At 38.1% G+C, this 12,600-nt stretch overlaps 1 protein-coding gene across 2 annotated transcripts in view; it reads left to right on the top strand.

Annotated features, from left to right (window-relative positions):
- Positions 1-12,600, top strand: part of SUSD1 (sushi domain containing 1) — a 1,084,671-nt gene that overhangs the window by 783,230 nt on the left and 288,841 nt on the right. For both annotated transcript variants that reach the window (XM_044061072.1, XM_044061071.1), the window contains one exon: positions 1,010-1,189. In XM_044061072.1, coding sequence (XP_043917007.1) covers positions 1,010-1,189 — 180 coding nt within the window. The remainder of the gene's footprint in view (positions 1-1,009; positions 1,190-12,600) is intronic.

The raw sequence follows: 12,600 nt of genomic DNA, 5'->3' as shown, positions 1-12,600 counted from the left end.
CATTGAGTGAGATGTATAAAGGAAATAATGAAATTCCATATGGGCGTCAGAGTGGCATAGTGGATAGTGTTGTTGCCCTCACAGCAAGAGGTTTCCTGGTACAATTCTCAGCTGGGGTGTCTTTTGTGTAGAGTCTGCATGTCCTCCCTGTGTTTGTGTAGGTTTCCTCAGGTGCTTCGGTTTCCACTCACATTCCAAAGACTTGCAGTAGGTGGACTGGACACACTAAATTGGCCATAGGTGTGAGTGTGTGCAAGTGTATCGTGTGGTAGAATGGCTGTAGCAGGGCTAACTCCTCTGTCTTATAAACCTTGGCTTTAGATGATTGTCACTACTGAAGTGACACCTCGACCCCATCAGCAAAAAATGAGAAAAAAGGTTGTGGATGGATAGAAATCCACAGTGTACAAGCTGGTACCATATTAAAAAAAAGATTGCTGTATGAGAACAAGAAAGTTGAACTGTTTACACATTGGGTGATTCAGGGGTGACACAGAAGCACATTGTCACCTAAATAGCAGGGGATGTTCCCAACAACCCACCAGAGGAGATAACAAGGTTAAAAACAATAGCAGCATTCAAAATAGCTTTTTATGCAATGCTTATGAGAGGTGGGAGAAAAAGATGAGTATTGATTCAAAAGAATTTGAAACTAATGCCAGAGGTAAGGAAATGTGCAGATTAGGTAGGCCAAACAACTATTATCTGGTGTCATAATATATATTTCTGTGCCATTCGAGCAACAAAACCCATTCTTGGGCCCATATATTTGGTGGGATAGATGGTTTATCTTTATCTGTTCTAATTTGCTGGCTTCGGCAGATAAATCATTTTATTCAAAATGTACAAACTGGCCTTAAAGACAAAATGTATTTTTGGCAATCTCATGGAGCTTGATTAAAAAAAAATATCAGAGACATGTTTGCCTTCAGAGTATTTATACAGTTGATTTATTGTAGCTAATCACTGCTTTGAGAATTTGAACATTAGTCTTATATTTTTTCTTCAGAAATCGACTGTGGCAGTCCTCCTGCAGTACCTAATACAGATTTGATCTTGAGTGGCACAACAACATTTAGGAGCTTTGTACATTATCGATGCAAAGATGGATGTTATCTGGCATCAGGAAGTAATTCTTCAGTTTGCATGCAAAATGGCCTTTGGGAAAATGTTACACTGATCTGTAAAGGTAACAGAGTTACAGTGTTTTCCTGTTTCCTTTATTTTGTTTTGTTTTTATTGTAGACTTTTATTTCATTGTAATGCTATAGTTCTTTACTTCTCATACATCCTTAAGAAGTAAACGGAGATGAGTCATCTTACCCAAAGAACACATCCCAAATGTTCTGATATTGTATTGTAGCATGTTTCTGCTAATCTTTTAAAGGATCTTTATTTGTGACGATTTCTTTTATGAGAATCTGTGTCTAGAAGTTATAGGACACTGCATATTTTAAAGTTTCTTTCTCCCACAGCAGCCATCTAATGTCACAAGGTCTTCTCTTCATTTACTGTACTGGCTGTGGCTTAGCCTCCCCTGGGCTCAACCTGTCCCAAGTCTGGGTCTGGTGAGGACATTTAGGATTCTGGTGCTGTCATATTTCTACCACTTAGTCTGTTCTAAACCCTGCCCACTAGTAGCAGCATTGCCAGCTCCACGATTGCTGCCTTAGGAATGTGTATGTACACTTATTGCATGTGCAACCTCCCAGCTAAGCAGCTTGCCTCTTATGCAGTTATTTCATGAAGCCTAGGCTACCTCCCTACCCCAGAGATGGGTGAGCTGATACAGATGTTCACTCCCATCCTTTCCCTGCTGTCCTTCAAGAGACCATGCTGCTAAGCCAACACAGGTTATCTGGGGTACAGTAAGGACTTTATCCATGTATGTCATAGGACTGCTACTGCATCTTTTTAAAGTTTTGTGTTGACATACCTTGTGGAATTACATGCTGTATGATCATGCTTAGCTCATATTTTACTCATATTTACCTCATAGTTCACTCCTATAAAACTGATATTACTGACAGTCACTTTCAATAATTTATCTACCGCCCTTTTTATGTCGCTTTCTGTTTTTTCTCTCCCTTAACTCTTTGTTTCTAAAAAGGAGTGAGTGAGCAATTACTCTGCTTTCTCTTGACAAGTTTAACTCATCCTGAATCTTTCCTTCAGAACTATAGTTTACATATTACTATTAATTTGTTGTTTATTAAATCAGTGTGACATACTATCAAGTTGTAATGGTTAGTGGATTGTGATTTTTGGTTGTAATTGTTTGTTGTTACTGATGTTGACGATGATTTATTCTTCACTGGAGTTTTTATCCCCATGTCTCCTCTGAAAACAAACAATACCTAATGGGACTATCAAAGTGAATAAATACTTGAATAAAAAGAATAGCTATTTATTTTCATGGAGCAAGTTCTGATCTTACACCTTTTACACTTGATTTCAGCACTGGAGGTGGTAGGACCCTTCAGCAGTAACATTTTTAACAAACTGTTGCTGAGGCTGGTACTGAGTAGTTATGACAACATGTAGTTTGTTTTACTGGCAGCTCTCATTGCTTTCATTCGTTTGTCCTTCACTGATTGTTTGCCACTGTTCTATTGATTGTTTACTGGGAACAGGGGCTGTTTTGTAAGCTTGATAACTGAACTTTCATTACACCAGTTACAAACTAGTTATGGAGGGGAGGACTTTCTTTGAGGCTGTACAGTATGAGAGCAGTCTGACTTAAAAAAGGAAATGTGCTGTGTGTCATCCTCAGGCTAAGAGAAATTACTTTCAAAACATCCTACTGCTCATACATGTGTTCCAGCCCCATTGTTGAGCTTACATTGTACCTATTTCAGTTCCACTTCACATGTATGCTGGAATTGGTATATCAGGCATTTTTGACCATACATCAGATAATGCCTGCCATGCCAGCTTTGACATACAAGTGGAGCTGTAATTACATCACACAAGCCAGTTGGCGGGAAACTCTGTTACAAAAAAACTTATACCTGCTGTTAGCACCACTGTAAAACTCTTTTAAGTACTGTGGTACAGAATTCCTGTTGTGGATCAAGCGAAGGACTCCTAGATTTCTCATTATACAACAACCCTCCATTAATATTCCAAAATGTGCACGCTGATTGGTCAGCATGCACGTTGTAAATCAGGGTTATAGTAATGGAAAAAAGTCCAGTCGCCCGGACGTTTTCCATTAGTATAACTCTTTTTTACACTGTCTCACTATGTTAAATGGGTTTAACATAGGAAGACACCTTTAAAAAAAGTAACGGAGATCTTCCTATCTCCGTTGCTTTTTGTAAAGGTGTCTCGCTATGCTGAACTCCTTTAACATAGCTAGACACTTTGTAAAAAGCAACGGAGATCTTGGTTTCTCCGTTGCTTTTTTCAAAACTGTCTCACTATGTTAAATGGGTTTAACATAGCGAGACAGCTTTGAAAAAGCAACGGAGATTCTCCATTGCTTTTTTTAAAGCTGTCTTGCTATGTTAAACTCCTTTACCATAGCGAGACGGTTTGTAAAAAGCAACGGAGATCTTGCTTTCTCCATTGCTTTTGCCTACAGCTCTGATGTACTGCGTAAGCATACGCATGCGCAGTACATCAGAACTGCCGCAGAATACCAGACAGCTGTGGAAGGGCAGCAAGGAGGCATTATACAATACCATTATTTAAGAAAAATAATTATTTTTTTCTTAAATAATGGCATTGTATAATAGCAATAACCCACTTCTGGGTGTGGGTAATGCTGGATTTACCCACGGTTGTCTTTGTTTGGCCACTCGGTCTTCGCCATCATGACCAAACCACACCAACCATGGGTAAATCCAGCATTACCCACACCCAAGTGTGGGTTATTGCTATATTAGTCTATATGTTTCCTAGAATTCATGGGGCTCTTCTTCTGGAATTAGACATGGAATTGTTTTTGGAATCCCAGGGTAAGTATGCAAAGAACATGAGTAGGAATTGTCACACACTCAGAAAGCCCTGTGTAGGATGCACTGCAGGAAAGTATATGAGAAAAATCTCAGATGTAATTATTTGCATTAACACTAACCCTTAAAAGAAGAACTGGTCTGAAATCTAGTTTAAAGTTCGTGGTGCTTATATTACCAAGTAAATAAAACTATAGGAACTTGAAATCAGAAATAATATTATTGTTAGTAAGACATACAAAGTGAGTAATAAGCAGCATTATGTGAGTAATGCAATATTAGGTTGTGACAGATATGGGATAGTGATGACAGTAACTTTACTCATTTGCTTGTTGATGGTGAAAAGAACAAAATATGTTTAATGAAATTAAGGGAATGATATGTGCAGCTGTTCCACCATCTTATGGTACCATACAGCTGACTGGAGATAGGTAACAAAAAAAATAATCCATCTCTTCTTCCTGCCTGAATGTACAATTACCACATTATGGGAATGACTCCCCCCACCAAGATGTGAAAGTTTGCAGTTAGAATAATTAAATTGGGATGTGCAGGGGTATGTATCTCCCTGTTCAGGGGTAGGGGTTGGGGCAAAGACAAGAAATTATATTTTCGAAAGAGCTTTCTGCTTTTTATATTACTGCTTCCCCTACTTAATTGCAAAAGACAGAGCCTCATGAAGATGTCTTCAATGAATGATACTGTAATTAACCACATGTTTTTGTATTCATCATTTTTATTTACTTATTCATTTGCTAAAAAGAGAAGCAACTCCATCTAAAGGAATTGTTTTTAGATATGAAGTAGATGTATATAGCAAAAAAGAACATTAATAGAAAGTGCACACTAAAGTGTGAGTATGAGTGTCATGAAACAAACTTTGTACTTGAGTTTAACAGTCACATAAGCAGAAATTTAGTACCGAATACAAGTGAGCTTCGCAGTCACATGACAATAAATAAGAATCTTTTACTGTGTGGATGGTTCATTAATGCTGGCCCTTTACAGGCAAGGTATCTCGGAAGGTAGAAATTTGTTTGCTTTGCAAAATACTGTTGTTCAAGGGAGGTTTTTTTTCATATAGGTTAGGAGTGAATTGACCCAGTTTAGAAAAGGAGTTGTTTGCTGGCTGTGGCTTAAGAATAAGGACGTCAGTGAATTCTTGTCGGATGTTGACAGACTCAGACATTTTGTAGATTGGTACATTTCCAATATATGAGCAAGAATGAAATAGGTGGGAGTATATGATATTGGGGAGAGCAGTAGGTAAAACTGCAACCCAAAAACAATGTATATGTGCCTGCCCAAAAGGAGAAAGGGGAAAGACATTAAGGGAAATACCAAAGTGGGTGAGCAGGGGAAATCACATGTGTGCTGAAAAATATGGAAATGGCATTCAAACAATGGGAAGAAAAAGTAAAGTGTCTGTGTGTGGGGAGAAGGGGCAGAAGCAGGGAAATAGCCATGCCGGAAGGCATTCAGTTAAATAGGTAAGGAATGCCAAGGGCACTGGTGGTTGAAAGTAGAGTGGGGTAAAGCAGGGAGATCATGTTTACCAGCTACATTTCAGAGAGGAAGAAGAGGAACAAAGGCCCAAATAGACTGATTATTTCATTTATTTAAGTTTGATGACTGGGGAAGTCCACTAGGCCAAGAAGAGCCCGTTTTCAGTGGAGGTCCGGGGAGAAAAGCTCCACAATAATTGCAAGTTACACTTCACATGTTACAAAAGGACATAGTTCACACAGCTAATTAAACATTTACAGATAAGCTGCATCATATTTGCTTGACTTGTCACAATGTTACAAAAAATGAAAAGATATAATTCAGTACAGAAATTTCAACATTTACATAAAGTGAATATTTTTGTTATAAACTCAATTGCAGGTTTAACATTTCAAAATATATAGCTACTAGCCATTAGTAGGTTAGGAAAATATTATGCACGGAGAGGGTAATAGTATATTTGAGACTGGAGAGAATAGTACAGTAGATATTAGAGAGAAAATTAGTTTTTAGTAGGGGAGGGATTGTTTTGGGTGGGATGAAGTAATAGTATAGGTGGCAAGGGCATTCCCATTTGGAAGAAAGATGAGAGAGTAGGTGAGATTTGAAATTTGTATGGTTAGGTAGGTAGGATTAATGATAAAAGGGAAGTTGGAATGCCAAGGACACTTTTAGCTGAAACTAGAGTGAGGTAAAGCAGGGAGATCATTTTTACCAGCGACATTTCAGAGAGGAAGAAGATGGGCAAAGACCCAAATAGACTGATTAATGATACAAGGAAAGTCAGAGACAATAAATGCACATGTTTTATATTACTTGTTTAACTGGGTGAACCCATTGGACACAATTGCCCCTTTTTAGCAGTTGCTCAGGACCACTGTCTGGTTAGATGACTTCTAACAGCCAGACGTTAGTCATATGAAGATGGGAGAAATCAGACCCTACCCCAACAGCAGCTCATTAAAAGATCAGAGCTTTAGTCCTCTGCACTAACTGTGACGCAGAGGTGTGTGTGTGTGTGTGTGTGTGTGTGTGTGTGTGTGTGTGTGTGTGTGTGTGTGTGTGTGTGTGTGTGTGTGTGTGTGTGTGTGTGTGTGTGTGTGTGTGTGTGTGTGTGTGTGTGTGTGTGTGTGTGTGTGTGTGTGTCTGTGTGTGCTATATGTGTATGCATGATTTGAATGATAATCCAGTAGAAAGAAGGTATCGTAGAGAAGTAACTGGCTAGTTTACAGCAGTACAAAGCTGAAGGAGTTGGTATATCCAACAGGATATTCAAAAAGCTCACAAGTACCTTAATATAATGGGTTACACAGATCTCTTTTGCCAGCAGGAACAATTGGAAACTACCAGATGACTGAAAAACAGCTTATTTGATCACATTTTACAAGTTGTTTAGCAGGAGCAGTCTAAGTGACTACAAAGCTGTTAGTTAAGCGACAATGGCACAGAAGTTCATGGGAAGATCTTATACCAAATCTAAAGTACAGTTGTAATTCCAGAATTCCTCTACAGACAAGAAGAGATGTCATTTCAGTTTTCTGCAGCTCTTTGACTGGGTGGCAGCAGATGGATGATGACATTTTGCAGGAAGTGGCTTACATGGATTACAGTAAGGCCTTTCTCTTTGACTCTATACTGCACAAAAGGTGATTGACCAAGCTGAAATGGCAAGGAGAAGGGCAGAACCTTAGGAGCTGAGCTGAAAAGGAAACTCTCAGAGGTTTTTACAGAGATGCTTGCAATGGCAAGGGAAGAGAGCAGTGGTATGACTCAGGGTCATTACCTGGACCTACCCTATTGCATGTATTTGGTTCAGGGATGTCAGAGGGGTAATTAGAAGACTGAAGTTATCTGCTGATGACGTAAAGATCAGACACTATTCCAGATGCAGGGAAAAAGCTGGATAAGGGTCTACCAAGTCATTTACCAGTGGGATAGAGAGGTGAAGTGCATACAAGTGCATTGTTTTACATTTTAGATAGAATAACATGGTGAACATAAGAACCTGGGAGTAATCACTGACTTTAGATCAATGACCTAAGGTACAGAAGGCAGCTAAACCAGATAGGAAAGTGTTGGTCTGTGTACTCCAGGGTATATATTCTGGCCTCAAGGAGGTTGTACTCTGCAAATATCACATCTGTTTGTCTGTTTATGTGTCCTCCACCTATCTATCTGTCTGTCTAGTTTTCTATGCATTGATCTATTTGCATCATCGGAGTCCTACCATAATCTTGTAAACTTGTCATATTTACATTACTCTCTACAAATCTAAAATAAGTTTGCACTCTGCACGAGTAACACAAATACACACACACACACACCCAAAACAACTTAGTCCACCTAAGAGAACCTTCTATCTGTAAAATGTTGACTTTGCATAGTGCACACACAAAATTTAAAGTGCCTACGAAAACCACACTGTTCACCTAAATTAGCCTTCCAGAAACTTTATTATTATTATTATTATTATTATTATTATTATTATTATGACAAAATTCAAGTTAAAAGTAAAAAAATGAAAAATAAAACCCTGACTACAACTAGTCTGTCAGAAAATGACATTATATTACTTGCAAAATAGAAAAGATTTTAACTGTCTAATGTAATTAATATTAAAATATAGAGCATATAGTTATATACATTTGCTTGGATAAATTCACACACACTCACAGATATATGTATTTACTTCAATCTCCAGGCCTCAAAAAATCCTTGACTATCTTAATAATACTATTGAAAATATCACTTCATTCAAATACCTAGAGATATGGTTTGACCTCTACATAAATTTCCCACTCTGACTGAGCTACACGCACAAAAAAAGTCAATTATTTCCTATTCTGGGCTAATAGGATCTCCCCTTTTCTATCCATACCCTGTAAAAATACCATAGGCAAAGGTATCTTACTGTGTTTTTCCTGGGCTAAGACTGAATTTGGTCCAGTGAGATCAGTGCTTTACCCTGGTTAACAAATTCAAAATAAAATAAAATAAAATAACCATGATTAAACTATAACAATAAATAATCCTAAGATAATCATTACTAGACTAGTAAAATGCAAAAACAAAACAAAACAAAAAAAAAATGACACTAAGAAAAACAAATAAGCAATCAAACAAACAAAAAAGACACACTGGCTTAGTGGAAGTAGCCTGATCATCTAAGGGTAAGTAAATAAATATGTAAGTAAGTAAATGCGTAAATTATGCAGTTACAATGAGCGTTCCACTAAAAATCAATGTAAAACAAAAGAGGAAGGCATGATAAATAGAATACTTTGGGCCCGGTCTGTGTAATAAATGAGTGCTATATATTAAATATTTCCTATAAGATTAGAAAACTTAGTTCAGAACTCATAGCTTTAAACATCATCTGGGTAACAAATGCGCAAAAGCAGATGATTACTTCAGTGCCATTTTATATCCCAGTTTGGGTAAAATCAAGGTTTCTACACTTGGCGAGGAGTCTTTGAGGCATAGTGAAGGTTTCACTTTTGCAAAGTGGGTATGTATTAGGTGCTGTGGTATACCAAAGCTTATAACAGTCAGCCATGCTGTGTATATACTAGGTAATGCAGTAATCAGACCTTATAATGGCAAGCTAAATGTAAAGCAGCTGATGTAATCTTGTTGGAAGGGAGACTTGTAGCTTAAACAGGTAGATGTATTTGCCTCTCATGAGGAGAAGTTTAGGATGCCAAGAATGAAGACATTTGGGCTTATTGTTAACTAGATGAAGCTATGGATTTACTTGTGGTATACCAGCTTACCTGTGAAACACTAGGAGCTGTGGATTTACATGTGGAGTATCATTTAACCTGTGAAATACTAGTAGCTGTGGCTTTACCTGTGGAGCATCAGTTAACCTGTGGAGTACTAGAAGCTGTGAATTTACTTGTGGAGTATCATTTAACCTGTGGAATACTAGAAGCTGTGGATTTATCTGTGGAGTATCATTTAACCTGTGGAATACTAGAAGCTGTGGATTTACCTGTGTTGTATCATTTAACCTGTGGAATACGAGAAGCTGTGGATTTATCTGTGGAGTATCATTTAACCTGTGCAATACTAGAAGCTGTAGATTTAGTTGTGGAGTATCTGTTTGCCTGTGGGTTTACCATGAGTTTAAGTTGTGGAGTATCTATTTACCGTGAGATTAAGTTGTGGTTATAAGGGTTATGAGCATCTTATTCTGAGCTGCAGCACCAAGAAAAGGGACTGTAGTCCGTTACATTTCTGAGGCTTTAATTGGTCTAATCCATGAGTGATCTGAGCAAGTATACTTCTGTTTTCTTTTTGTTGGAAGTAATCTCGAGTCAACCTAATTGCACTGTAAATAAGCTGATAAGATGAGTGTACTGAGGTGAGAAAACTGCTCCCTTTTTTGTTAAATAAATGGAGAAACGTATGGAGGCTCTTGTGCAGACCAGTGCTATTATGAGTGAACATATCAAGGATTTTCAGGGTAACAGTTTGGCTGGGCTGAGTGATTTTATTGATCTCTGTACTGCCTAGCCAAAGGTTCACCCCAAAACTAAAGAATTAATGGAATATGATATTGAATCCTATCTTGCTGCCTTTGAAAGGTATGCAACCCATGAGAATTGGGGCTAGTCTCACTGCGCTAAAATATTATCTTCTCATCTGGCAGGTGAAGCACTTAAAGTGCATTTGGACATAGAAAGCACTGACTATCTGGACTATAAAAAGTTATAAAAGGACCTGATTGCTAGTCTTTGTATGTCTTCAGAAATGCATGCCTTGAAATATATAATTAGACATTTATTTCAAGTGAAACTGTAACTGTAAATTTCTGATTTTATGCATATTTTACGTTTATTTTTGGAGACTAAAGGAAACAGTAAAAGTAAAGTGCATTCCCAAGTAATGTACATAAGCTGTCATTTTAGAATGACCCTAGGATGCTGTTAGATGGATTGTGCTAAGTAAAAGCACACTAGCTAATAAAGCACAGTTTAGAGTTGAGCAAACTAAGCTTGTCACTAAGAATGTTCAGATCTTTGTGATTACCAAAAAACTGTCAGCAACTAAAATAGTACATTTCAGATGTGAAAAGAGGAGGTGCATTGCAAAAAGAAAATGTTTCATTATAACGTTATACCAAAAAATGTAATTTTTAACCAGTGTGCTGGTAAAAATGTAAATGCTGTGTCTATAAAGAATGCCATTTGTAACTACCTTGGGGATAATGCAAATGCACCAATCCATCCGTCCATAACCCCTTATCTCATTTTTGCTTAAGGGGCCAGGGTTTCACTTCAACAGTAAAAATCATCTAGAGCCAAGGTTCACATGACTGGGTGGCTAGCCCTGCTGCAGTTGTTCTTCCTTGCCACTACTCACAGACTCACACCTATGGCCACTTTATCATCTGTCTTAGTGTTAGTGTTGTCATCTCACAGCAAGAGGTTCCTTGTTTGATTCTCTACATGCCTATCTGCAGAGTCTGCATGTCTTCCTTGTGTTTGTGTGGGTTTCCTCTGGATGCCCCACTTTTCTCACAGATTCCAAAAACATGCAATAGGTGGATTTGACAATGTAAATTGGCCATAGGTATGAGTGTGTGTCTGAGTGTGTGGTGTAGAAGAACTACCGTGGTAGGGCTAGCCACCTGGTGGTGTAAACCTCAGCCCTAGATGACTGTCACTGTTGAATTGATACCCTGAAGCCACGTGTAAAAATGAGGAAAAGGGGGTTTGGCTGGATTAATGGATTTGTTATGTATCTGTCCAGACACATGCAACAACTGGAACATCTGCATAAGTACCTTAATAAAGGGAGACAAGGCCTAAACAACATGTCCTATATGGACCAGCTCAAAGCCTGTCACTATACTCAGTATTTTACAGTCTGCTAAAAGGCGGTCTGTGTCTGGTATACAAGGTATCCTTCTGCCCATTACTGGTGGATTTACTGAACAGCAACAAGTCAAATGGCATCAGGACCACTCAATCTAACTATCTAAACCTGTTATGCAACATCAAAAGACTGGTTTGGTGGGACAAGAATATCTCACAGAGGATACTGCTGATCCCATCCACATAAAAAAAGTTCATCCCTACTCATATATAAGTTCAGCTTGGATCTATAGATGGGAAACAGAAAATTTACTCCAGGACTGCCCCCTGTACTACTAATAGACAGAGGTAGCTTCTTAATGCTTTATCCCATGCATTGGTCCCCTCATATTTTCTATGATATGATCCAAGTTATTCTCAATACAGGTAATATATAATTATTGACCATAGGATGGGTAAGGCCAGTCTCTAACCAAATGGGATAGGTTAATTTGAGCAAAAAAAAAAGAGAAACTGGCTAGGATTAAAATGGCCCACAAAGCCAGCTAGTCTAGTACTTATCTATGAACCCATGACCATATTAAGATAATTAGAATAGTGTAGGCATATACTAGATGTCAAGCAAAGCATATTCAACACAGAACCAGACCTATATATAAATTCACAAATCTCAAATCTAAAGCAGTATTCTAAAAAAAATATTTTGACAGTGATGCTAGGGTCAATCCATAGACAAGAAGGCCATGAGACGTACACCAAAATCAAAAAATAAACAGAATCAGTGAACACAGCTTCAAAATTTAGGAGCAAAGCTATTTTGCCAGTGATGCCCTAGGGTCAATCCATATCCAACAAAGCCGTGAGGCTTCACATCAAAAGCTAAAGAAGGTCAGAGAACATACCTTCAAAGTTTAGGAGCAATATAAACTCACTCCTAGTCAGTCATACACAAACATGTAGGTCATAATTAGCAGCCTACAGTGCTTTCCCCTAAAGCAATGAAGTGAAATTGATGAAAATGTTTTAAGAAAGGTTGTGGTGCTCTGAAACTAAACCAATTTCAAGGCGAATAAAAGATAGCAGTTCAAAGGATCATGCAAGTTAATGTCTGAAAACTGAAACCCGTTTCATTGGATGCACAAGTTCCAAACACTAGGCTGACATATATGTTTCCATTGTGTGCACTAAAAACCTGCTGCTAAAAAAAGGAGGTTTCCTGGAGAGCAAATAACATATGAAGTGGAGAAACTGTCAACTACTATGATAACCAACTAACATCATCTTGCTTCCCTCTTGAGATTTTCCATGCTGGA

This window comes from Protopterus annectens, chromosome 2.part0 (assembly GCF_019279795.1).
Source record: "Protopterus annectens isolate FY-2018-M chromosome 2.part0, PAN1.0, whole genome shotgun sequence".
Taxonomy (NCBI): domain Eukaryota; kingdom Metazoa; phylum Chordata; order Ceratodontiformes; family Protopteridae; genus Protopterus; species Protopterus annectens.
The sequence above is the reverse complement of the archived record's forward strand: the minus strand, read 5'-3'. Positions and strand labels throughout refer to the sequence as shown.